Source organism: Polyodon spathula, chromosome 9 (genome assembly GCF_017654505.1).
Source record: "Polyodon spathula isolate WHYD16114869_AA chromosome 9, ASM1765450v1, whole genome shotgun sequence".
NCBI lineage: Eukaryota > Metazoa > Chordata > Actinopteri > Acipenseriformes > Polyodontidae > Polyodon > Polyodon spathula.
In genome coordinates, this window is record NC_054542.1 from 7,392,163 (window position 1) to 7,418,970 (window position 26,808).

Consider the following 26,808-nt stretch of genomic DNA (forward strand, 5'->3'; position numbering starts at 1 on the left):
CTAGCTCGCTGACATCTGCTATTGAGCTTGTGGGTGTAAAGAAAGGGCTGGCTTGGCAGTGGGATAAGAGGACGCTGTGGTGAAGCAAACTAATTGGACATTCTAAATTGGGAACAAAAACAGAGGTAGAATAATTGGGCACTCTAAATACAAAATAATGAAAGATTCATGGAAATCAGTGGTGAGAAAACTTGTTTCCCACAGGTCTTTGTTTAACTGTTTGTTGCTGGAGGGCCCTTTCAGCAGATCTCCATTGCCATCTCCAAGATTAGAAACAACAAAAGAGAACTCTTGTCACCAGTGTCCTTATTTGTGCAACTACAATAAATTGGCTGCTGTTTTATCTCAAGCATCCCACCCTGCCGAGCGAGTACCCTACTTCTGACAGATACATGTGTTCACTGCTTCCAATCAGGTCGCACACTATTAATAGACCATGTTGTTCCATAGAGCTTAAAGAAAACGGGGAGTAAAAGAACAAAACAACCTTTCATCACAAACCAGAACTGGAATGAGAACTAAAACAAAAGCTTCTGCATGTTTCTGTCTTCCTGTGTATCTATATAACGAGAATATTGGGTGTCTGGGAGCATAGTGTGTTGTCTGCTGTGGTGATCCAATAGAGAAATACAGCTCTCTCAAGATGGAATAACATATCCGGTTTACTTTTTAGCACTAGAGAGTAATAACAGTTCCATTCGTAACAGAGATATTAGTATCAATGTTTGTTCCATAGTTAATTACATAATTATGCTAGAACTTACCTAAGCCCTAGAATACTGTGTCCGGCTTTCATCAACTAAATAAATAAATAAATGCACTGGAGAAAGTACAGAGATGAGTAATTTGGTGAATCCCATGAGCATGAGCTATTAGGGACAGGTAAAAATATTTAAATCTCAGGCTGGAAAGAAAGAAGGCAAGAGGTGAGTTCACAGATAAAGTCATTGCTTCAAATATATATATATACATACACACACACACACACACACACACACACACACACACACACACACACACACACACACACACACACAGTAGCAGAGTTTACTGAGGCTAAAATCCAGATGGAAATTTTTAACCACATCACATAAATCGGCTGTCTTATGGTACCCATCTGCACTGTCACTTTGTTACACAATCAATTACTCTGCTTGTCAAAAACTTTATAGTCACCTGAATTTAAAGGGAAAATAAGACTGTCATTCGTCAACCAGCGTCAGCAGAACTTGTCACAAAGCCCCATTCCATCGAACCGACCAAGCAGAAATCATGTTGAATATACATTTCAAAATAAATACAAAGAAAAAAAGGTTCCAGAAAAAAAAAATATGTATATATACATAGCTGTTGAATGAAGAGCCCACCAGAGGGCGCCCTCAATTCACAGTCAGAACCGAGTGCTGCAAGGCCTGAGTGAGTGTGAATAAATAGGCTTGATGAGACACAAGGACCCTTCCAGGTCTGGCTCATTGGTTTTCACAGTGTTTCACTCAAGACTGTCATAGAGTCATCAGCACTAAACCCTGATTCTACAGTAGTTTGCTAGTGCTATGTATGTATACATTACCTGGAATGGATCATCTTTGGACATCCTGTTAGGATTGCTTTTTTATTGTTATGTACTTGTTTAGGTAAGCTGAGACCACATGCAAATGTCAATGTGCATTTACTGCTATCAGCCATATAGAATCATTAACCTTTTGTTTAATTGCATCTGCATTAGACTTGAGACTGAAATTGCAATGCTGATGCCATTGTTGGATAAATGCATTACACAAAATATTCAAACCAATCCTAACGATGTAAAATGAAAAATAAAAAATTAAAAAAAGAATAACAAGCAATTACTATGAGTTGTTAGAAATGCCTTGAAAACTACTTTAGTCTTTATCAATAGGTCCCCGGTTCAAATCCTGACTCGTGATCTTGAGCAAGTCACTTAACCTCCTTGTGCTCCGTCTTTCGGGTGAGACGTTGTTGTAACTGCAGCTGATGCATAGTTCACACACCCTAGTCTCTAAGTTGCCTTGGATAAAGACGGCTGCTAAATAAACTAATAATAATAATAATAATAATAATAATAATAATAATAATAATAATAATAATAATAATAATAATAATAATTAATACTGTGACCATATGGTAACAGCTCAATAGTATTACCTATAAAATGTTAATGGGTTAATGTTATAGGCTGGTCCATTGTGTTCTCCTCTAATATCAGCAACTCCACAGTAGTGTACTTGGTTATATCTATTCACGGGAAGAGAGCTGTGTGTACAGTAGATACAATAGACATCCAGCCTTAAAATGTAAAAAGGTTTGACCTTTTCAAGTAAACAGTGCAGTGCGTGCTTGCCCTCGCACCCCGCGAGCTACAGGCAGCCTGAGACGCCCCTCTCATTATCTCAAAGGTCTTACTGAGAGCCAGCAGCAGAGGGAGTGACATTCTTATGATTATAGTACTGCTAGCTGTCATTCCCCTATGCACTGTGAAACAGGGAATATTCTGTAGAAGACTAGAACAGACAGAGCCGCCAGTTGCTAAATTAACTGCAATGTCATCTTAAAAGCTGTCTGTTAAGGATCCTATATATGTAACAGTAAAACAAAAAAGTTGATGTTAAAACTGTACACTGCCCGCTATCAAGCAGCTAGAATTATAATCTCCTACCAACTATGCCAACAAGTAGCGCTTCCTTAGATGGCAGAGGTGTCAGACTATTTTCACATTGGCAGTAGTAGCTGCCAACCTGTAATTTCTGGATCCCTGGTCTAAGGAGGCTCTATACAAGTGGTCTTCAACTGAACGATTCTGCAGGCTTACAGGTGGTCACTGAACTATCTCTTCACACTGGAAGACAAATACAATTGTGGATGGAAAATTCAGAACGCACTGTATGCAATATTCATAAAGTCATTTTACGCCTAGGACTACATTGCATTTACTGGAATGTCCCTGTTTATTGTGAATACATTTCGGAAAGTCAGAATACTGTGAGGTGCGGGCTTTCTGATGGGCAGCAGCTGTAGTGCTCCTTTCAGACATCACTGTCATGCTTGGAAAACACATGAACAAATTGTCTATTAGTGCTGATACAGTTGATCGAAGAAAATTCACCCTGGTAGCTCGCCTTTTGAATGGTTCATTAGATAGCAGAACAAAAGTACAGTCCAACACCGCACAGTGAAAATGAGCCTGAAATGAGATGCTTAAGTGTACTGCTTTCTCTCCCTCATTAGTTACTATGGGCATTCTAAAATGTTCCTAATTGTAAAGCAAAATGACTTGACAACCACACAGCCCCCTGTAAAACACATGCCTGACTAGCCGTGTACAACAGGAGTGATTTCTTAGCATGAACATGTTGGTCACAGAGCTATTAGCTGACATAAATAACAATCCTTGCTGACTGGTTATGGACCACCACAGTCTAACTCCAGGAATTCAACAACATGTATGAGGTCTACTTGATTCCTTGTTGTCTTAATAATGCAATAATAAGCAGATCATGTAAGCATCAATTCATCTGAGAAGAGCAGCTAACATGTTAAAGAACATGTTACCTGCCATACTGTCACCAAAAGTGCTGATTAAAGATAGCTATGATGGTACCCACAAGGGACTAGACAGAAACCAGCAGAATGCATTTCTTAACGGCGCCTAACAGACATCAGAGCTTATCAATACTGTATCCGTGCCTACCTGGTCCAGAACCAAATCGTTCAACAGGAGGCAAAAGGCATCATTTTGCATCAACAATCCACCTATTCCCACTTGCTACCACACTCCTAATGCTCTCATCTTAAACGAAACATTCCAGTGTTGAATAAAAGGTGTTATCTCTGAAAGGCATCTCATTCCAGCCTACAGTGCAAGATATGTGCGCAATGAAACCTATTTTGACGTTAAATGATGGGCTTGAATGGCCTAGTTTCATCCAGACTTTTTTTTTTTAATTTACCCCTTAAATACATAATCCCAGCAGACATCAGATTCCCTGCCTTTCCAGACCAAAGGGATATAAATCTTAAAGCCAGTGTTCAGAGCGATACAGGTAGCCTGCTACTGTACTTGTAGAATCTTACCAAAAATAAACTGTGCAGGTTGAACAATCTATAGAATGCTGCATGTCAATCCTAGCAGAGCTGCATTTGCTAGACCTGTCACTTGCTATTTGATTGGATGCTAGAAATATGTGCTGCATATTCCTAAATTTAGTTTTCAGACAGTACTCTATTCTTTTTGGAATAGCAGGATGTATGTATTCAGTGATTCACATGGGTTCTTTGTGCTGGTTAGGAAGCCCTTCAAGAACTGCTCTTCATTTTGGGGTTACTTACGCAAGAGAACATAAATTAGAGGACATGTATATAAATCACTAATTGTTAATGGCCAAACCTTTTTATTTAAGGATGACATTTCAGTAGCTGAAACCTTTTCCTGCAATTTAAAAGGATGGCAATCGTTGCCAGCTCTCATTTCTTCACAGCTCAATATACGTTTTCTCCCATGAGGTCCATGTGCTTCATGCAGCGGACCCTTCACACATCAAAGGGCTCTATTCAATATGCAATCGTATTTGTGGGAGCTGTTTGTACAAATCAATAGGCAGGGAGCAACAGCAGGGAGATGGGATGGCTGACTTTAGGGAAATATTGGCGGCGCTCTGAAAACAAAAAAATTTAAACAATAATAAATAAATCATAGAAATGAGTGCATTCAGGAATAGATTAGGGTTATTTTGCATTACTCTGCAGACTATGTTGTACTGTTAAAGATGTAATACTACCAATAAAGTGAAGTATTCCCCAATGAAAATGGCTTTATTTGCAGATGACAATTCTTCCATACTGTTCCTTTCGTATATTGTACCAATGAGTGGGACCCGCAAACATTAATTAATGAGACTGCAAGATTAAAAAACACAGGCGACAAGGTGTGAATGTGTATTGCACCTGTGAACCCTCCAGCGAGCCTGTTTACCTGTGGGTATTTCTGTGGACCTGTCTACTATTGCTGGTATTCAGGCCACGGACAACAGCACCCTATGCGGGGTAAAATAAATCACTGGAAAAATACACAAATAAATAAATAAAACTGGGCACCCTGTGCGGTGTTTGTAAATACACTTTTCTGTCTCCCGTGGCAGTGAATACCCAAACCCTTCCACACTCTTGTATAAAATGTCAATGTTGTTCTGGCACTTTTGACAAAATACTAACATCTAGTTTGAGGTCTGAGGTAAAGAGACATCCACAAAGCATGAATTGGACAGTTACTGTATTAGAGTCACTTTCATGCAGATCAAGACTTTCAGTGACTGTCTTCAGACAGCAATTGAAACAAATGATAAGTTACCAACAGTTACTATTTTTTTTTTCACAGTGAATTTTAGCAATGAGTTTTAGCAGTATTCGATAATCAAGTGTAATTAGTTGACAAACGTCATTTACAGGGATATTGTGTGTGAGTATTAATGACGTAAGCTGACACTGACTGCTCATTCAAGAGCCCCCCCTACAGAATTTCTGTGGAATGTGACTGAGCAGGGAGGCCACTTAAATTCGGACAGTAATGCATACTGTAGGCTCATTCTCAACTATCAGGTTTTAATAGGATGTTACATGAAAATGTGATGTTGTATGTATGAATAAAAGGATCCTTGAGTCATAAATAATAATTGGTTTTCCACTGAGAACAAAAAAAAAGTTAGAACAGCTTTACAATAATCCTACAAATTGTACACATTGCCTTCAAACTTTTGTAATCTGGCAAAAAAGGTTAAGGGCATGGTTTTATTATTTCACAGTTCACTGGAGCAAAATGTTTAGAAAAGCAAAGCCTTCTAAATTCTAATTGAATTACCAGAAGGTGCCAGTGCTTTTTGTTAGAGGGATCACCTCAGGGGAATAAAAAAAAATACATGAATAAAGGATCTAAATTCTAATTGTAAATTGGTTCAACTGAAGCACAGTGCATAGCGTATATTCTGCACGTTCAGGCCCATTTCACGTTCCCAGAGGTCTTTGCAATCCTCTCTTTCAATTGACCTGCTGAGTGTCACCCTTTCCTACAAAGAAAATGCTAACAATTATTTTGGACCCAGTTCTTTTTAAAGGTGGTGGTGGGGTGCATAACATAAAAGCAGGTAACGGTTGGAATATGATTATTTATTTAAGTAGCGGGTAGAAAATTTGACTTTTTATGCAGGTAAGCTATACCACAAAGGTCCTGGAACTCACAATTCGGAATTTATAGCATGTTATTTTAAAACATCCTTTATTAAAAAAAATCTAATTATTGTCCAGTGACCACTCAGATGTAACCAATTACCAGAATCCTTCATTATAACAAACAAAAAGCTGCTGTTTTACACATGTACAGTAAACAAGTCTTGTCCAGGAATGGTCTAAATCGCAGGCGCACCAAGGAACAGTCACAGCAAATCCTGCCACAGTCCATCAATGCAAGGAAAGGCATAGTTCAGAATGAAAGAAAAAGGTTTGTTAAAATGAAATATCTTTGTTGTAAAAAATAAAATAATAAATACCCATATTTTGTCTTTGTGGCTGTTTTTGAGAGGAAAGAAAAAGCCTGCTTTGTAGGCTTGTAGAATTGAGATTTCAAAGCCACCCGTGCCTTTCAGGATGACGAATCGTCTCATCGTCCTTCAAGTGTTAATGCAAGCTTATGAACACCCTCTGCCGCCATCAAACCTGTTCATTAAAACTGCATCCAAGCTTCAGTCATTGAGAGCTGGCAGTGATAAACTACTATCAGTTTATTGTCGCACATATACTGCCGACAAAAGAGACAGATGATCTTTGGATGTATCGTAAATGCCCAGCCACTACATCAATCTATTATCCCTCCTGTTTTGTATTTACAAACTTTTGGGATGTGTGCAAAACATAACAGGAACTTAAGCAGTATATACATTCTTCCTGATTTTATTTGTAAGACTGTGTAGTAAGTATGAACAATATAAATGCCAATGACAATAACATTGATTTGCATTAATTTGTTCTGATTCTGCGAGTACTACAACATTACTCTTGGAATAAAGGATGTACAGTAGAATAGAGGGGACAGAGTCATTTATAGTATATATCCTCATTTGTTGAAAAAGAAATTCAATCAATATAACCCCAATCCATTAACAAGGGCTGGGGAAGCTTGTCCTGCACTGTATATTCTGTATATCAAAGCTGGATTCTAGAACAGGGGTATACAAACACCACGAGTTGGACTGACTGACTCATAACCCTTCTACACTGTATCATGGAAACAAGAGAAACCAACCAACTGAATTAGGTCACAACATGCACACTGCACTCATAACCTCTGTATTCCTGTATCAATTGATTTTTATTATAACTCATACTTGGTCAAGAACACAGACTGTCTTTACGTTGAGACACAAAAATAACTTGCCTTCTGTGAGTCATAGATGTAAAAACCCAACATTCACGTCAATTCATACAGTTGAGGTTCTCATGCCAAACCAGATAGAATTTATCAAAAAAATATTTTAATATTATTCGTCTGCAAACTGAGGAATTAAAATTTAAACAGAGGCCGGACAAGAATGGAGAAATGAAACCCATTTTGAAGTCTACAGTAAGGCATTGTAACAGATTCTCTGAGCTGGAGAAATGTGGGTACTAAATACTGTACCCTAATGGTATAAAATGATGTTAGACACCCCTTGTTCTTGACATAGCATATCAAATATTCTCCAGCTGCACAGACTCATTTTAACATACAATTAACATACACTAATTAAAAAGCAGAGCGATAAGTACATGCAATTGAGTTTTCATGCTCAAACAGCCATGAAAGTTATGGAGGGGATCGGGTGATTGGGCAAGGATGCGGTTTAAAGGAATTAATTCACAAACAAACTAATGAACAAGACCCTGGGGTTCAAATGATGTTTTACCAAATTGAAGTTTTTAGCTCCTTTATAACTTATTCATGTTGAAAAATCATCTCACAGCATTGCTACTTTGTATGCAAAGCTTTTTTTTTTTTTTTTCCCACACATAATAAACCATGCCTGTTTAAAAATGATCAAGCATGGTTTAAATAAAGGGCAATTGGTTAATTATTATAGGAAAAAAAAATGTTAAACTGTTCTAGACTTTAGTTAAGGAAGCCAATAACAGCCTAGAATAGTATCATGCATGTCAAACTGTATTTTATCACAAAAACAAACCATACTATAATAGAGCATTTTTTAAATGACTCATGAGTATAAGCTTTATGAATAGGGTTTGATTCTGTTTTACTCTGTTTTGCCCCAGTACATTTTTAATGGTTGTTGGGGGTTTGATTTTCCCAAACAAAATAATGGTCCGGGATGATTTACTTTATTTTTTTTAAATGACTGTAATATGAAGAAAGACAAGCATAAAGCATTGTTGGTGTAATGTCAAGTGCCTTATTGATACCCTGCACACATTGATATTATACAGCATGTACACACACACACACAATGCAAAGGGGACTGAAAGAGAAGCGGTGCAGAAAGCAGTGTGGTCAGTACCTGGTTATCTCAGAGTCAGGGAGCAGGCCTATGTGATAGTGAGGGAAAGGAATGGAGTGAAGGAGGCTTTTATCACATTCAAGAGGGGAATAGTGTCGTGGAGAAGGTGGTTTGTCACACAGTTTGTTCACAGTGCTGTAAACGGGCTCAGGAGGCCTGGTGATATAGAAAGAAGAGCATAGAAACAAGTTAGCAATTAAGAAGAGGTACAGTCAAAGAAAAAATAAACTTAAAATTTAACATACTAACTAATAATAGCAAAATAATATGTTATTAGTAGCATAACAGCTATATTACTATGTTGAGAATAATTAGAGATACTGTTCTAGTCATTTTTATACCTGTTAATTCAGGAGATTTGAAAAATGTATAGATTTCTAAGTAATTCTTAGAACGTTTTTTTTTTTTTTTTTTTTTTTTTTTTTAACTAATACAGGTAACAAAAAAGTAAAGCAAAAAAAAGAAAATAAAAGATTTAATGTAGTTCTTAGTAATTAGTGGTAAAATATATATTTTTTGTTTGAACACTCTTCACTAGTGGTGCTTTTCTGTCCCATCATCACCTGTAATTAATACAGACTACACAAGAAAAAGGGATGGAGTGATTTTGTGCAGAAAAAATTCTGTATTGTAAAAAACAAAACAAATCCATTATTCAAATAAATCCATGAATAAATAAATACATGTCAAAATGTCTGGATCATAGAGTAATACAAAGGATGGATATAAGGAGGGTTACTTTTTTCAAACAGATAGAAAAAATGCTTTATTAAATGTTTCAATATATGGCTTTATATTCAAACAGCTTTAATAAATGCCCATTTCTGAGTAGAAGGACCCGTATGAGTAAGAAAGCTCCTCTCCACACACCTTACACATACCTTGATAAACCATAGTAAAGATCAGTAGTTGTTTCAGCAAGCGAAAAAGCACAGTAAAATACAAAATGACTGCGAAATGAGCAGGGAAAGCTATTATAAAGCCCATGCCTTCAAAATCAAAATATTAATTTCAGATAAAAACCACTGCCACGCTCTCCCTAAGCAGCGAGGAGCTTCAGTAATGGATACTGCAGTTAGGATGCGGTTCACTTCACATCAAAGGGGAAATAACTAAGCGGGTCAAGCCTTATATGAAGGCAGCAGTGAGACTGAACGCAGGTGTAAGTGGCTGGGTGACCGAGTGGGTCTCACTGCACTTGCTTTTCTGCTCCGAAAGCCTTGCTTTGGCAAATGAAATGAATTCCTGTGATCTAAACCTGTCCCTCATCAGAAACCATCCACCAGTGTATGATTAGGCACTTTCTGTTCTTGAGGCCTGAACGGCAGGCAGGTGGATGCAGGTAATTGCAGAAAGATTATTATGGGATAACATAATCAAGCTTGCACATAGAGCAGCATTCGGAGAACCTGTAGAAATCACATTAGAGAAACAACATACTAATACTTTTCTTCCCCCACTTTAGATTCAGCATCAGCCTCCTATTGGGATGTTCATTTTAAATATTATTTTGCTCGTCCCCAAGGGCCAGCAGCACTCATTTTTAATAAAGCATTGCTAACACCGCATTGGCAGGATCCAGATATTCGCAAGAGCAGCCTGCTGTTTGTGATCTCACCTCAACTGGAAGTGCTGGGAATCAAACTTGTGACTGTCAGCTTCATCTAATGAGGCATTTCTAATTGAAAAAGAAAAACAGAAACCTGCTGTAACTTTCAGTCCTATTAGACATCCAAAGCAAACTTTGCACAAGGTCAAGAGATTCTTAGCACGCATGCAAAATTGGAAACTGCACAGCTACCACAAACAGACACTGTCACTGATGCTTAAAACAATCCATGAAGCAGCATTACAACAGAAGATTACACATAATATTAATAATCACATTTAGACAAAACAGCAATCGAAGACAAACACTTTAAACCCAGGCTGTAAACAGCAATCGAAAACAAACACTAAACCCAGGCTGTAAACAGCAATCGAAGACAAACACTAAAACCAGGCTGTAAACAGCAATCGAAGACAAACACTAAACCCAGGCTGTAAACAGCAATCGAAGACAAACACTAAACCCAGGCTGTAAACAGCAATCGAAGACAAACACTAAACCCAGGCTGTAAACAGCAATCGAAGACAAACATTTTAAACCCAGGCTGTAAACAGCAATCGAAGACAAACACTAAACCCAGGCTGTAAACTCCAATCTGGTTGGACATAAAACCTGGTTTACATTAAGCGACTTCCATTACAACCCAAAAAACATCAACACAATTATCTCACTACTGTACCCAATATGATAAAGCACAAACAAACCCTGATATGCACACAGTATGTTATGAATTGGTAAACCAAGAACACAGTAACATACTGTACATGTAGACAGCACAACAACTCTGCACAAACACCTCCTATCAAAGACAAATGTTATTTATATGACTACCCAGATATCTGAATCCTTTCTTATTAAACTTGTCTTGCTATTCCTAATTGAATTCCTTGTGAACGGTAACATGTTTAAGTGAAGTATAGTATAATGTGTGGCTTCAATTCATCCATAACTTCAATGACACTCAATCATATACCGAGGTAAAACTGCTAAGAAACTTACAGTGAAGTTGACAGAATTTTATACTGAATTGTAGTACCGTACTCATTGGAAACTGAACTCCTGAAATCATTCAGTAACTGGGTTAAAGGGTTGAGTGCAGCTAGCATGGCTTTAAAATAAATTACTTCTTCCTTGAAAAAAATCCCAAAGCTTTAGTATAAAATCCCTTTTCAATGGCCCGCGTTTCCATCCCCTTAATGACTTAGCCTGTGGTTTATTAACCTCTGTCTTGTCCGGATCATCTTCTGATTCAAACACCACCTCTTTTCTTTTTCTTTTGCACATTTACTTGTAGGTCACCAAAAACAAAAGAAAGTTACAGAATGAAAAAAAAACAGCATAAGCAACAGACTGAAAAGGTTGTTTATATTCATGGGTTTATTCCTGTACCGTACAGATTAGATTTAAAAAGATACCATTTTTATTATCGGGCCCTGGTCATAAAGCCTTGATGCATTTTTTCAAATTCGGGTTTTATCAATAAAATAAAGTGTGATCTCCATGTTATTGAGTGCTGTTTTAAAACACTAGAAAAGGTTAATGGATTTAAAACTGTATCTGATGCATAAAAACTGTTATTTAAATAAAATAGGTCATATCAATGGTATATTATAGTATATCACTTCCAATACCTATTTTAATTACAGTGAGGATTTTCGACTGATCATTTTTAAAGTGTATTGCACAGTTCTTTTGCCTAGTTATGTTAATAACCTTATCAGGAGAAAAAGTTTTTTTTTTTTCCTCTTAAAGTTTATCTCACCCTCATCACTTTATGGAAAATTTGCATAGCTTCTTTTAATAATGTCTGACCATTCTGCAAAAAAAAAAAAATAATCTGTTTCTGTGCATAATAAATCAGAACTGAAGGGGAATTCGTAATGAGTCATTAATGATAACTAACCATGGTCTTGTAACGATCAAAAGCATAGCATACATATATTAACAAGCTTTGCACTGCCGATAAACGCGATAATCACAGTTTCATCAATGTGAATTAAACCAAGAAGCATGTCCCAGCTTTTTGTTTAATGATACTGCTGTTGTACAACAGAAAAATGAGAAACGTAATCTTCCATTCCAAACCCCGGGAAAGACAAAGAATACTTCCACTTACTGCTACATGTCCTTAAGCAGGGTTCCACAGTGCAGAGAGAGCCCTTGCTCTTGAATGGCTGTGTTGTTCATGCATTGTAATGCATGATGACAAGCTGAGATGGCAGTTCAGCCTCAGTCCCATGCAGCCCTGTCTACGTTGTTAAGTACAGGATAACAACATACTGCTGCTGCAGCGTGATTCTTGTATTAATGGGTTTTCAGTAACTTTCATGTATTTTGACAAAGAAAGAAGCCAAGCACCTACTGCTGATTATAGATGTTATTTATACAACATGCGATGCTGGTTTTTGGTCAGGTTAAAATATAAGACTTTTGAATACAGAGAATAGCAATCATAATAATAATAATATAACAAATGTTTGTTGAGAGTTCTAATGGTGAATCATTTTTTTTTTCTATTTAACGCAACAGAGCAAATATTCACGGGGTGCTGAGTTGGAAGCCATCCTCCTCAATAACTACAGGACTCCATATATAGGGTATGAGCGAGTTATCCCTTGAGCCTCCTACAACCCTGTATTAAATGCTTTGCAACCCCTGCAATCCTGAAACCATGACAACACAGCATACTGTATCTTTTCACCTGGACTATGAAACCATCATCACATGGTGGAAGCAACATGAAGCAGTGACCTATCAGGACACAAGCAGTGGCAGCTGTGGCTTACATACTGTGTGCCGTAGTGAGGTAAGCTGCCTGTCTGTTTTTTTTTTTTTTTTTTTTTTGCCATGATGGATGGGCATTTTCCTGTGTAAATCAGCCTGGCAAATTCATCCTTTTTTTATTTTATTTGACTTTGTGCTTTTAGTGTGCCCTCTGAAGTTTGGTGCACTGTTTATATGTTTCATGCTTTCTGATAATGTTCACTTTGTTTGGTTTGTTTTTCCTCTATAAAAGTTTATCATGGAATATTATGGTTAAAAAAAAAGCAAAAAAAAAAAAAAATGCAGTGCATAAATGTGTTTTATTATCATTGAAAAAGACTGCCATCGTACCATGGCAAACTTTTACAAGTGTGACTACATTTAGACAGCTGTGATTAAACAGTAACCTAATATAAGACAAGCTTGTATTTAAGAGCCTCCTGGGCAGATATAAATGTAAGTACCGAGCCAAGAAGAGCAGGTACAGTAATGTGAGAGTGCAGAAGCAACTCATTGCAGACCTGGTGAAGTTCATACGTCAGAACAACATCACTAATCCGTATCCCTATTTCAAAAAAGAGCCGTGCCCCAGACAGAAATTTACAAATGACAATTATTTTAACACGAAAAAAGATATTTAACCACATCACAGGTGCTCCATACCGGCTTCTTGCCGTGTAATTACATACCATACATTCACAAACAGGATCCCTAAATTCCACTGAGGTGCTTTACAATGAACACATTTTAACCATTTCGTTAAAAATGTTCATTCAACTTATATATAAAGGTATATTCAGTTTATATATATATATATATATATATATATATATATATATATATATATATATATAAATATAACTGTAAAAATAGTTACTAAGCAAGGCCCTGGTAGGCTTGCCATCGATTTCTATCCTGCTGTTGTTCCTCCCTGCGGTTAGAAGGTGTGACAGCCAGACAAACAAACAAACAAACAAAACAAATGTCTCAGGCAATGCTCGATAACAAGGTTTGCATTTTCTCCTATCAGACACATACCTGTGAGCAGTGCTGTATCTTCAATAAAAATAAGAAAGTAATTACCGTAAGAATGAAAAACCATCCAACCTGTTAATATCCTCCTCTCCGAGCATGTGTTTGGGAATGGGGGAGTACCTCCCTGGTGAAATGGGAGGAAGAGTGGCGTTGTACTCCAGAGTGCCATTGTTGCCGGGCGAGGAGATATGATTTTCCATTGTTGGAGAGAAAGCTGTACAGCCAAGAAAGATGGACAATTTCAGATACCTTTAGCTTTTTCACAATTCATGTTTCCTCACCGCATAGCTCTCATGAACACGCAGACTTACAATTAGGAAACTCTTGTGCATATCAGAAGATACTTACAATGTGTGAGATCTGGTTGTCCGTAAGGGTCTGTTAAGTAAACGCTGGTAGGCTTTCCAACTTTCAGATAGACGACATCTGATGTGTTTTTCAGTATCGCCACAGCCTCCTCGTGGCTCACTTCTTCTAAACTGTAGTTGTTAACCTACATCAGATGCAAATTAAAACAACCTGTTTGAAAGCCTTTGCATGTTTAATGATTGTTAAGAGCACATAAAACATTTTATTTGCTGCACACACTAAAGGATCTGCAGAAATCCAGCATATTTTAAAATGTACTGTATTATTTATTTTAAAAAATATATTTCTGATCAAAGCAGGACAAAGGTAATTCAGTTAATGCCAGGCTTGCAATAAATTAGAGGTGGGCTCTATAAAGGACAGAAATCAATGGATAATATTTTTTTAAGTTTCTGTTAAATTTGCCTTGATGAAAAGGCCCATTTACAGAAGCAGAAGAATAAGCAAGAGGCTAATGGCTGTTTTCAATTTTCTTTCTGCCTTGCTGGATATTTCTGTAATGCATTGCAGACATTATCACTTCCATGAACAAGTCTGTAATGTACTGCAGACATCACTGCTTCTAAGCTAGATAATTCTGACAGTTGATACAATATCAGTAATTTTAAAGTCGTGTATGGCTGCAGAGACAGGAAATGCAATACTTCATCTTACCATAAGTAGCCTGTCTCCAACTTGTAACCTCCCGTCTTTCTGTGCTGCCCCACCGTCTATGATTTTGGTCACGTAAATACTGTTGTCTCCAGGGATGTGTTGGTTCCCTACTCCTCCTGCGATACTAAACCCCAGCCCTGGGAAAACAAAAGCAGGGAAGCTATTTGATTAGAGTCAGCACACAAGTACGGTATAGCAAACTATGGAGATCTGTCAACAGTGACACAACTATCACGTGATCAAGTGACACTATCAGATCAAGAGCATGTAATTAATTGTATCTAGACAAACCAAGGAAATACATGTTGTGCTTACTGGGTTCTGTAACCTTTGCCTTATCAGAGATACATATTAATTTAATCATGTTTGCAACAAACAACCACACAGTTAGTCTGGCTTCTGCTGGCTTTAATAAGAACAGCCCACAAAGGCAGCCTTGCTGTATTTTTGCTTGTTTGTTACAAAGGGAATAATTACAGCAAGGGAAAAAGAGCTGAAATCCATCCAAGACAAGATGCACTCTGCTTTTAGCTCAGTACTGTACAGTAGGTAGCAATCAATAGTGTATAAAGAAAGAATTGCACAAACCTTGAAGGACTGCACGCACCCCTATGAGGTTGTGTAAGATTCTCAATCAAATACAAGGGCTATCAAGAAAGTTAATGTGAGGTATGGTTAAGTTATTTTTCTACTAATAAGATATTTAAAAACTGTATGCAAATAACAGATTTTTTTTTTTTTTTTTTTTTAGCAGTTGAAACATAAAACATTTGCTCAGGACCACAATTTACACATTTTTATTATTCTCATTTATCTGCAGTCTAAATAATGCATCCAAGATACTTTTACGTGCCTTGAATTTAAACTGTGAATCCATTTTTAAACTATGCTGCATATCAAATCATGTATAATTTGTTGTGGGGTGGCACGGAAGGATAATGGGGAGACCTGAAAAAATGTTTTTCCTAAGCAGCATTTCAGTCCTCCCCCTATTACTATGTAGTTGAAGTTTCTAAGTTTATGGTGGCAATACAACCTTTTCCATATTACCAATGCTATTAAGTTGAGTATTTTGTTATCGCCTGCCACAGCAGATAAACCTAGAACAGGAGTCTCCAACCCAGGTCCTGGGGAGCCCATATCCTGCAGGTTTTATAGGTGTCTTAACGTCATCAATGGCTAAAGATCTGGAACACATGTTAATCTGGACTAAGCCAATAATTGGTTCCATTAAGTAACAGAGCTTGGTTGAAATGAAAACCAGAAGACCCTATGGCTCCCCAGGACCAGTGTTGGAGGCCCCTGATCTAGAAGCAGAAAATAACACATACTATCAAATTGGTTGCCAAAAGTAATGTTATACACTTACTGGATACAAACAATTTGATTTGAAAAGTGGGAAAGGTTGAACAGATAGGCAGCATCGTGAAGTGTGATCCAATATTACATCGTGTGATGGTGTGAAATACAACCAGGCTTTGCCCTCTTTTTTAAAAGTTTTCTGAGATACAGAAACTCAATATACTGTACTGGAAAATGGGTTCTGTTTGAAAGAGCTCGTTCCATTTACATACTCCAGCATTAGTCCTTGAAATGATCATGATGACTGTTAACAAGGCAGAATGCAAAATAAAAATGCTTGGAAAAATAACCCTCAACCTGCCCTTCCCTGTAAATCTTACTCAAGCACGTAATTGTTTTGCAGTTGGCAAATCCTGATTGATATGTTCCATGACACATAATTCCATATGTACGGAACTGGTATTCTGAATTAGCAAACACAATTTCTTGTACTGCACAAGTATAAATGCTAATGGTTTCTATGCACGTACTGAATTTGATTTTCCTCTGCAGCTAAATGGAATTTTTACCTAGTGTTATGAGGTATCAAAGATGACAGATGCATTACACTGATCTTCAATAATATGGTGATTACATGTTGAGGAGGCTGGTTTTGTAAAACTATATATAATAAAGTACACATTACAGTACCTCCTGTTGCTGGAGTAAAACCATAGCAAAGTGTAATAAAGCACAGTGAAAACATGTTCAAGCATAGTTAAGGGCTGTAAAGCCCAGAGAGGTACAGTGAAACATATTAAAAAAAACAACAAAAAAAAACAAGGTAAAGTAAGGTACATGCTTGGTAGAACTAAGGGAAAAGCATGACAAAAATGCAGAATTACTAGGTAAACATAGATAAACTTAAAGGGGTACAATTGGCCTCAGTGTTTTTTAATTAACTTTTTAAAAAGGATGTGTGCCTTCTAAAACATTTAACATTCATATTAAACATGTAAAAAGACAATCTTTACATGAATATGTAAGACAAGCAAATGCCACTTTCAGAGATAAATAAATATCAACAGAAATAAACAGCAAGAAACCACTAGCAAGAACATGTTTTTTTCTCTCAGGAAGTCAGAATTTGCTTCAAAATAAAGGAGCAAGACTGTGTAGGATTTAAGATATGACAAAGGGTTACCTTTTGGTCCTTTAATGAGTTTGATTTCAATGACTGTCTCTAGCATGGGTCTTCTCCTGCGCACGTACAGCCGTACGATTGAGCCCGCCACTTTGAGGGCTTCCACGGCTTTACTGTGAGAGACTTCAGAAACATCGGCATCGTTCACCCGCAGGATACAGTCATTGACTCTGCATGAGAAGAAGAACTGCTGTGTTAAAAGGTCATTGCCAACATCCCTGCCTTCACGCAGCCTCCACAGAGCCTCCAGGTCTGACAAGAAACAATAAATACCGACCTGCTTACCAATGAACAAGAGTCACTGCCGGCTAAAGACCATGTCAGACCGGTCGTGCTATGTGTTACGGCACATGGACACCGAGTATGGAGTAGGAGTTAAGACGTTAAGCAACGCTAGGGAACAGAAGAGGTGATGTTCTATATAACTGACACAATCTGCTCATTTTATATGCCATTGCCAAGATCCAGGAACAAGCACACTTGCTTCCAGAGGAACCTGGTCTCCACGCTTGGGGGCATTAAAGTTCAGGAAGAGATTGGCCAGGGTTAATATCCCTGCTCTTCGTTGATTAACTTGGTGTTGTGCTTAATTGACAGCAGGCAGGCCATTGGTTTTGCCTCAACAGGATATCACCAATGTGTCCACGTTGCTCCTCAGCCAGGATTCAAGTCTTAAAAGAACGCCTTCGAAAGCATGCAAACACACAACTGACAAACATCATAACGAAAAGCATATTTTTAATTTAAAAAACCAATGAAGCCTGCAGCAGAGCACAAATATCACATTCACCAGCTGGTGCAGCACATTTTATATGTCAAGTGTTGTTATGCATATAAAATTCAGGGAAGGGAAGTTAACCATAATCAAGTAATTACTTCATTAAATCACCTTTATGTCAGCCTGTTTACAGTTTAAAGTCCCTGCTAAGTGTACGGTAACTGAATGATGATCGTTTGGTTTTAGAGTGAGGCTAGAAAGAGTAATAGCAGCAAACTGGCCCACCTCTGGGAATGGTTGCAAGCTCAGTCCCTTCACTGTAGGGCTGACTAAGTGTAGATGAAAGAGTGAAACTATGGGTTATAAAATACTTCTCTTCTGTGTCTGGGTTCTCGTAATAGGAAGAATTACAACAGTGACAGCTGGTCTTTCTTCATTAAGTTCAGTTCATCAACCCATGCAAGAAAAGGGACAGAGAGCCATGTCACATACAATCTGATTATACAGCCTTCTGTATAATGTCTCCTAATGTGATTACATTCTTCAAGTGCTTGGTACAGAAGACAAATGCATCATGCAGCCAAAGCCACTGTTCTGCAAAAGTCCCAGTGATCATAAAGCTAAACTCCATTTATCTGAAAAACAGCACTATTTAATAATAATAATAATAATAATAATAATAATAATAATAATAATAATAATAATAATAATAATAAAGGATACTCCATGAATATTTGAGAGCGCTGTCTACAGCCACCCTTATGAGAGAAATAAACACAGTGCTCCATGCATGGTTAATCATACAGTATTATGTTTATGTAACAAGTACCATGTATAGAAAAGAATGAAAGTTTAAACTTAAATTGAACAAATTCATATGAAAAAAAAATCGGCAAAAGTGTGCTTGGCCCTCTTCCTTCACTGGATTTGAATGAATGCATGGCAGATTATGAAAAATCCACTTGAAACAGTTACTCAATGCTAGAGCCCACAACACGTGCTGTATACACACTGTCACACACTTTAGGTACATATGGGAATGCAGGCATCCCCCATTGATTATACACTCAAGCATAAGTACCTGAGTCGCCCGTCTTCTGCAGCAGCTCCACCGGGTATAATTTTTGTAATAAATATGCCAGGGTCATCTCCAATGTGAGGGTTGTCTATGCCTCCAGCAATACTAAATCCCAGCCCTGAGTTACCCTGTGAAACAAGAATGTAAATATTTCCAAACAGCGGATGCTTCATACATCTGACTCAGATGTTTATCACGGTCCAACCACAGGAAACATATGAGTAGTATATCAGGGAGGCTTGGTGGTTCAGCAGTGAAAGAAAGGGGTGTGTTACCAGGAGGTTCTGGGTTCAATCCCAGCTCACGCTCACTGTGTGCAAACCCTGAGCAAGTCACTTAACCTCCTTGTGCTTCATCCTTTGGATGAGAATTAAAACTGAGGTCCAGTTATAAGTGACTCTGCCACAGCTGTTATTCTCCATGTATCTGCAAATCAGCAGTCATTTAAGATACTTGTGCATTGTGTTCTTCTCAATAAAATGATATCAGTCAAGACTTGATAATGGCACCATTTGGATTGACATTCTCTTTAATTATTTTATTATTTATTTTAATGAAAAGACTGAAGCTGCTTTCTTATGCACAATGTACCTTCCTATTAAAGCATAAGTGTATATATATATATATATATATTATATATATATATATATATATATATATACATAACATATATATATATATATATATATATGTGTATATATATGTGTGTATATATATATATATATATATATATATATATATATATATATATATTCATTCTTTTTGTAGTTTATATTTGTGTTGGCATTTAAGTAAGGCATTTATTGTTGATAGCATTTAAATAAGACATGTATTTATTTATTTATTTATTTATTTTAATAAACAAATACAATATTTAAAAAATGACTGGCACTTCAAACCAACAACTGTTTAAGTAATAAAATAAACTAGTTTGGTGTCCTTTTTTGTTTTAGATTATACACTAACTACATTTGTGTATGCAGGGTGCATATGCACCTCTTTCCACCTTCCATGTGAGCTCCACTATTACTGCTAACAAAGGGTTAACAAGAGAGTCAATAAATACAAGAGCTTGAGAACACAGTTAACATCCATCACTGTTTAGATCATTAAACCAATACATGCTTGCATAGTGTCTTATGGTTATGCAGAAGTTATGCAACTGTCAGAAGGCTAGCTAGGGACATGTAAATGGTTGTTTTCCATTAATTTGAGATTATCATCCAACCAGAGAGCCGCAGAAGAACATTAAGCAGCCATGAGTTCAAAAGGTCAAGCAGTACAGCTTCACAGAATTAAATTAAAAGACAATCCCTGTTACTGCAACAGTGTAGTAATGCATGCAAATGAACTGTGAACACGTGCATTACCGTCCATATGTAACTTTCAGAATAACCTGCTCATATTTTATATTGTAATTAGGTCTAGAGGTAACAGCAGCTTTTAAAAAAAACGTAACGCTAGTCTTGCTAACATTCATTCATTTATGAAACAGCTGTTAGAACTTGTCATATCATTTTTGTTTTTCACTTACCCTTTCCAGCATGATTTCTTCAAATTCATATTCAATTTCTGTTCCATTTACCTGAAGGAGAAAAATACATTTTCAAGTTAGACCTTAAGTCTGAAACATATATCTGTAAAAATCTCACTGTTAAAACACACAGGGGTAGATGTACTAAAGTGTTGCGTCTGTCACAATCGTTGCAAACTGCATGCAGACCAGTTTGAAGTGTATCATATGCAAATGTACTGAGCACCTGGTTCAGAGCACAATTAGTTTTAAGGAAGATAGAATATGTTTCTTTGCTATTAATGCTTTTAAAGAACCAAAGTAATTTAATAATGATGATGTGAATTTCAAGAATGACTTGCTAATTATCCCCAAGGCATCAAAAATCACAGAGGCTTCACCAAAGCATATAGAAATGTAATGAGCTTCAATCAATGCCACTTAATAATGGAAATCCATGCACTGCGTTGCTGTTGCACACACACACACACACGCACGCACGCACGCACGCACGCACACACACACACACACACACACACACACACACACACGCACGCACGCACGCATGCACACACACACTCAAAAAATCCTACAAGGATTCTGAACAACACGAATGTATGGGATTAATCTATAGCATACAGTGCAAATGCAGCAGCGATTGTAAAGGGAAGGTCAAAATTGAGACGGGCTCAGAGTCAAAGTTTGTCATGCAGGTGTAGGACCCTGGTTTTATGCAGGCTGTGTTGGAAGGTCATCTGAAAATTCAGAATAATGAGTCTCTCTCTCTCTCTCTCTCTCTCTTCAAGAACAACATGCTGCAGCTGAACCAATATTAATCAAACTACTAGAAATAGGACTACACTCTTTAGGGGACTGAATAATTAACTGGGTACAAATTCTTTAAAGGAAGCATTACAGGGAGAGATACAGCTTCATATGTTACTCCTAGCATTTCTTTAAAAGGTAGCCCACAAGTGAAAACTGCTGCCAAAAATTATATTTGAAGTAGAACATATAATATTAAAGCATGCATTGTGGAAAGCCATCAAAATCACCTACTGCCACAAAAGAGCTGGGAAAAAAATAATCATTATGACTGACATTACAGACATACATTACAAAAAAACATCTTAACTGTTTGATCTCTGCTTGCATAACAGTCTGTTCCATATCAAAACATGTTAAAATAACACAGGTTTTACTTCTGAAGACTATTTACTGGGAAGAATACAGAAATTGAAGATATTGCAGTGATGATTTTTAAGGTTAAGAAAATGTGCCCATTAAATCTCGCTCCCCTCAAGATATGACCTAATTATCTCGAGAAGGATAGCATTTGCATACTCCAATCAATGTGCATCATTTTTGTTCCTTGTGGCCTGTAATTTGGATGAAAACAATATGTTCAGGTACAGAACTTCAAGTCAAGAAGCGATAGCTCTGCCGTTTTTTATAAAACCTTTTTTTTTTTTTTTTTTTTTTGTTCTTGTTACTCATTACTAGAAAGTAGTGAGAGGTGTGTATTAAGTAATTTTAAAAACAGGTTCCCTGGACTCCAAACCAAACCAATATTCTTTGTTAAATTGTGTAGCGACGTGGACAGTGTTGAACAGAGTGAACAGGTGACTGATGGCTTACTGGACTAGAAGAAATCATGAAAAGATAAGACGACGCTGGCAGAGAATCAATGGAACTCCAACACCATTGCATGCGACACACGCCCACTGTGGAATGAAATCACCCAGCTGTGACATCTCCAGACATGGAAGCCGGAAATCCGATATTTAATAAAGTTATTGGATACCCCATATACATGCACCAAAGCAATTCATCACACCCTATATCTAGGGCATTGCTTTTGCTGGCATTGATATATTTAGAATCCAACTATCTACACATCAGAGCCTATTTTTGGATTTGAACAGGTTTATACCTATTATAAAAATATATATATATATATATATATATATATATATATATATATATATATATATATATATATACACACACACACACACACACACACACACACACACACACACACACACACACACACACACACACTACTGGCACAAATTATGGCAACAACAAATGATTTACAGCAAGACTAGGGCTGGGGATTGTATTGACCATTTTTCCTCACTCAGACCCTTTACTTACGAAATATCTTGGTAGCCCTGAAAAGATAATCATCTCTTTAAATACATCTCACAAGTAGAATGGTACCCCGAAGCAGCACAACTGGATAACTTGTTGCAGGATAACTTCACTCACACTACTTGCTCACAAAATATATTGGTATCCCTACTAAGGATTTAATGAGCAATCCATCTCACAAGCTCAGTGGTACCCTGAATATGATTCATTTACTAACAATGCTGAATGACTGGGTGGAGCATTACCTTAGAAAGTATTTTCCTGAGTGTTCTCGAGACAGGAACAATATTCAATGCAGTGTTGTTCTTGTCAGTCCTTAGGGTAAAATGAATAGAAAATCTCATATACAGTCATTCCGCATAGAGGTGGATCATATTCATGGTCCCACAGCATTTTCAGAAAGAAAGCAGTGAGAGTGAGTTGTACTGCTTTCCTAGAAAAAGGAGAACACTGCGGGGTACCATTATCCTTGTGAGATGTCTTGCTCATTAAAATTAGCATATTTTTAAAGATGAGATGATAATTTCTTCAGCGATACCACGGCATTCAGTAGGTGCGCCACTACTCACCAATGATAAGGTGGCCCTCTTTTCCTAACATGTAGTGGATGCATCCTCTGATAAGAAGTTTCAGCATTGTTAGATAGTCTTCCTTCAGGTCAAACACATCAAGTTCAGTTGTGCAACTTCCTGACCAAATCGCTTCGTGAATGACAAATTTACCCATCAAGGGCATTTCGTATATTCTCAGATCCTTGAAAATGAAACCTTCATTGTCACTCAACTAAAAGTTATGTCTACTTTAGACATTGCCTCATTTGTTTTACAGAATTAAAAAGCACAGATTTGTATTTGTTTGTTGAACAAGAATTTTAATTCGTACAAAAAGAAATAGCATGGCTGCTGTGCATAATTCATAAATAAATGTTAAAGTTGCAGTGACCGACAATCACGTTTAAGTTTACTTTAATTAATTAATTAATTACTTTCTTCCATTTCTTTACCTCGTCTGCACCTTTCACATGACACTGCTTTAAACCTGATAAAATCAACTATTTCAATTACTTTCAAATTAGCATTGCACTGTTTAATAAGTCCAATAATGTAGGTTGGTGTCATGGCAACAACAGGCTTCTAGACAAATGAATGTTAATTACCGTAATTCACCCAAACACATTACACTGGTACTAATACTGTGCAGATAAGTTTGCCAACTTCAGTACCACGACTCATGGAACTACATCAGAGCTTAAAATAGTAAGTGATGGTGCGGCATGCACCAGTGCCCGGGTTTAAAATGATGTCAAGCTGCACAGTGAATTAAAGGTTCAATTTGTAATGATATGTCTGGATAAGCTGAGGAATAGTAATGCCTTATCCATTACCCACTCCGCTAGTTTATATCATTTAGGAAATTCTAGGTGTGAGGAATCTTTAAATAGTGTGCAAAACTGCCAAAATCACAAGGAAAAGGGACAAGTAGAAAGAGTGTCCCACAATTTTATATATATATATATATATATATATATATATATATATATATATATATATATATATATGCACTTTCATAACAATTATGGTCTATTTACTCAGTTGCAAGATAGGAAGCTCTGAACCACTATACAAGCTCCAGTCTCTGACATACTCCATGAAAATCAAAATACCTTACAAACCAACAGAAACAAGGGCTGCTTATGAGGGATCAACCCTCTTAAATAAAAAAAATAAAAAATGCAATACCATCTCTCCACCCCCCACTTCACTTGTGATTTATTTTCCCAATTAGCAGTTCAGTTTTATGTATCAAGCTACTGCAGGTGCTGAATCTGCAAAACCAGAGGCGGTAAAACATGGTACTAAAAGACCATCCCTAATGCTTTCAGAGCACAGAAACATGCCACTCTGACAGTGTTCCTTGATCATCTTGACTAGGTGGTGCAGACTTCATCAGATTTCTGTCCCTGTCTCTTTGAAGTACTGGTCATGTTGGTCTGTCACTTCTCCTGTATCAAGAAGCCCCTCTTACTATACCAATCTCAGCACCAGGGTTACTTTCCATTACCACTGGCACAAAACTACAGATATATAGAAGAGAGCTACTGTGGTGGCAAATCTATGATAAGTAATTATATGATTGTTTTCATAAGAAGAGCTGACCATCTTAAGACAGTGATACTATATATATCAGTACAAATACAGAACAATAGTTTGAATTTTATACTGTAAATCATGAGTACAGCTATACGGAAAGGCACTGTTTTAACCAGATGTGGTATATTATGCAACAAACTTCTATTCAATTTAAAATAGTGAGTTCCTGACTAGCTAGACAGTGGGAACACCTCACTTATAGCAAAATACATAGGATTGTCCCAGGGACTGTATTAAATCTCAATTTTTCAATTTTCAGTTTTTCATAACGCAACTGGTTTTTATCATTTTAAAAGGACACTGTTCAAAATGTAAACAATATGTATAGCCTTAAATATTTTACACTGTGTAAATTTTAATACCCATCATGGTTTCATCCTCAAGTAATTGAATTGTATTGTCTCATTTCAAAGGAAACAACACAATGTTCAACCATATTACTTAAATCGATATCCAACTTAGCTGATAGTTAATAACTAACATATTTCCTGCATACCTCCAATTCTGCATCTATTTTATTGTACAGTTTACTCAATCTTCTTTTATTTTGATGAATTTCAATAAATGTCTGATAAATATTAATATATTGTTTTTAACAACAGACTAGGAAAAATGTGTTAATATTTAAATAATTAAAGCAGGATACTGTTTTGATAGGTTAAATGCAGTTTTGTCTGCACAAAATTGTTCTAAACTGTTCCCCACTGTATCTGTACTTGCCACTGTAACATTACAAAACTGTTATGCAAAATCTGAATGGTGTTCAGTTGACCTCATAGTTATTTTTGTTGATAAATCAGTGTAACGAAATATTCTGGAAGGAAAACTACAGTATGTTGAAGGAAAACATACTGTCTTTCAAACTGACCTTCTACAGAGCAAGCAAAATGTGTTTGTGCTCGGAACCGTTAGAGAAGACACTAGAGGGAAGCACCAACAATGAAATACAAAATATACGAGACAACACATCCAATATGAGGAACGATTTTCAACTACTTCTTTGTTTTGGGTTTTATGTTTGGTTCAGACTGATTACAGTGGTGGTTATCATTTATTCAGACAAAAGCCAATCTCAATAATAATAATAATAATAATAATAATAATAATAATAATAATAATAATATAAAAGATTTAAACCAAATTATAAGAAATCAGCAATTAGCTAATACATTAACTAAAGTTAGAAAATAAAGGATGACTTCAAGCAAATTGATAAGTGATGTGGCTGCTTAACTACCAGGTGTGGTGCTTAACGTGCATACTGTGTGTAATTTATTAACTGCGTGCCTCTAGGAATAGAATGAAGACCCAGATGGAGTGAAATGAAGGGCAAAAACTTTCTAAAAAACACTGCTGTAGCCAGAAAGGAAACATTCATACAAAACTAACTGTGCCAGCCAGCCAGCCTCCAGCCACATTCTTGCATTAAGTTTGAGATACTGAATTTTGTATTTAGGGCACAGCATTTTTTAATTATAAACACCAGGGGATGTCTATGATTTAAATGATTTTTTGTCATAGAGGGGAATCATGCCTCAGGCGGAATCGCCACTCAACAATCGTACAGTTAGGAGTACAGAGAGCAGTAGGCGCTGTATGAAGACATTTGTGGAGCACAAAAATGCAAACCAAAAAAATAATAATGTCAAAATAAGAGCAGCAAAGTCCCTTGGTGCACGGAAAAGAAATGTTTTCTAAGAAGGAGCCGAGAGTCCTTATGGC

At 36.9% G+C, this 26,808-nt stretch overlaps 1 protein-coding gene across 1 annotated transcript in view; it reads right to left on the minus strand.

The window, feature by feature from the left end:
- Positions 1–26,808, minus strand: part of LOC121321263 (disks large homolog 2-like) — a 78,386-nt gene that overhangs the window by 33,389 nt on the left and 18,189 nt on the right. The window contains exons 3-11 of the mRNA XM_041260164.1: positions 20,801–20,851; positions 19,270–19,394; positions 17,471–17,640; positions 14,986–15,122; positions 14,311–14,455; positions 14,011–14,176; positions 10,174–10,233; positions 8,552–8,711; positions 4,991–5,052 (exon numbers count right to left, since the gene is read on the minus strand). Coding sequence (XP_041116098.1) covers positions 4,991–5,052; positions 8,552–8,711; positions 10,174–10,233; positions 14,011–14,176; positions 14,311–14,455; positions 14,986–15,122; positions 17,471–17,640; positions 19,270–19,394; positions 20,801–20,851 — 1,076 coding nt within the window. The remainder of the gene's footprint in view (positions 1–4,990; positions 5,053–8,551; positions 8,712–10,173; positions 10,234–14,010; positions 14,177–14,310; positions 14,456–14,985; positions 15,123–17,470; positions 17,641–19,269; positions 19,395–20,800; positions 20,852–26,808) is intronic.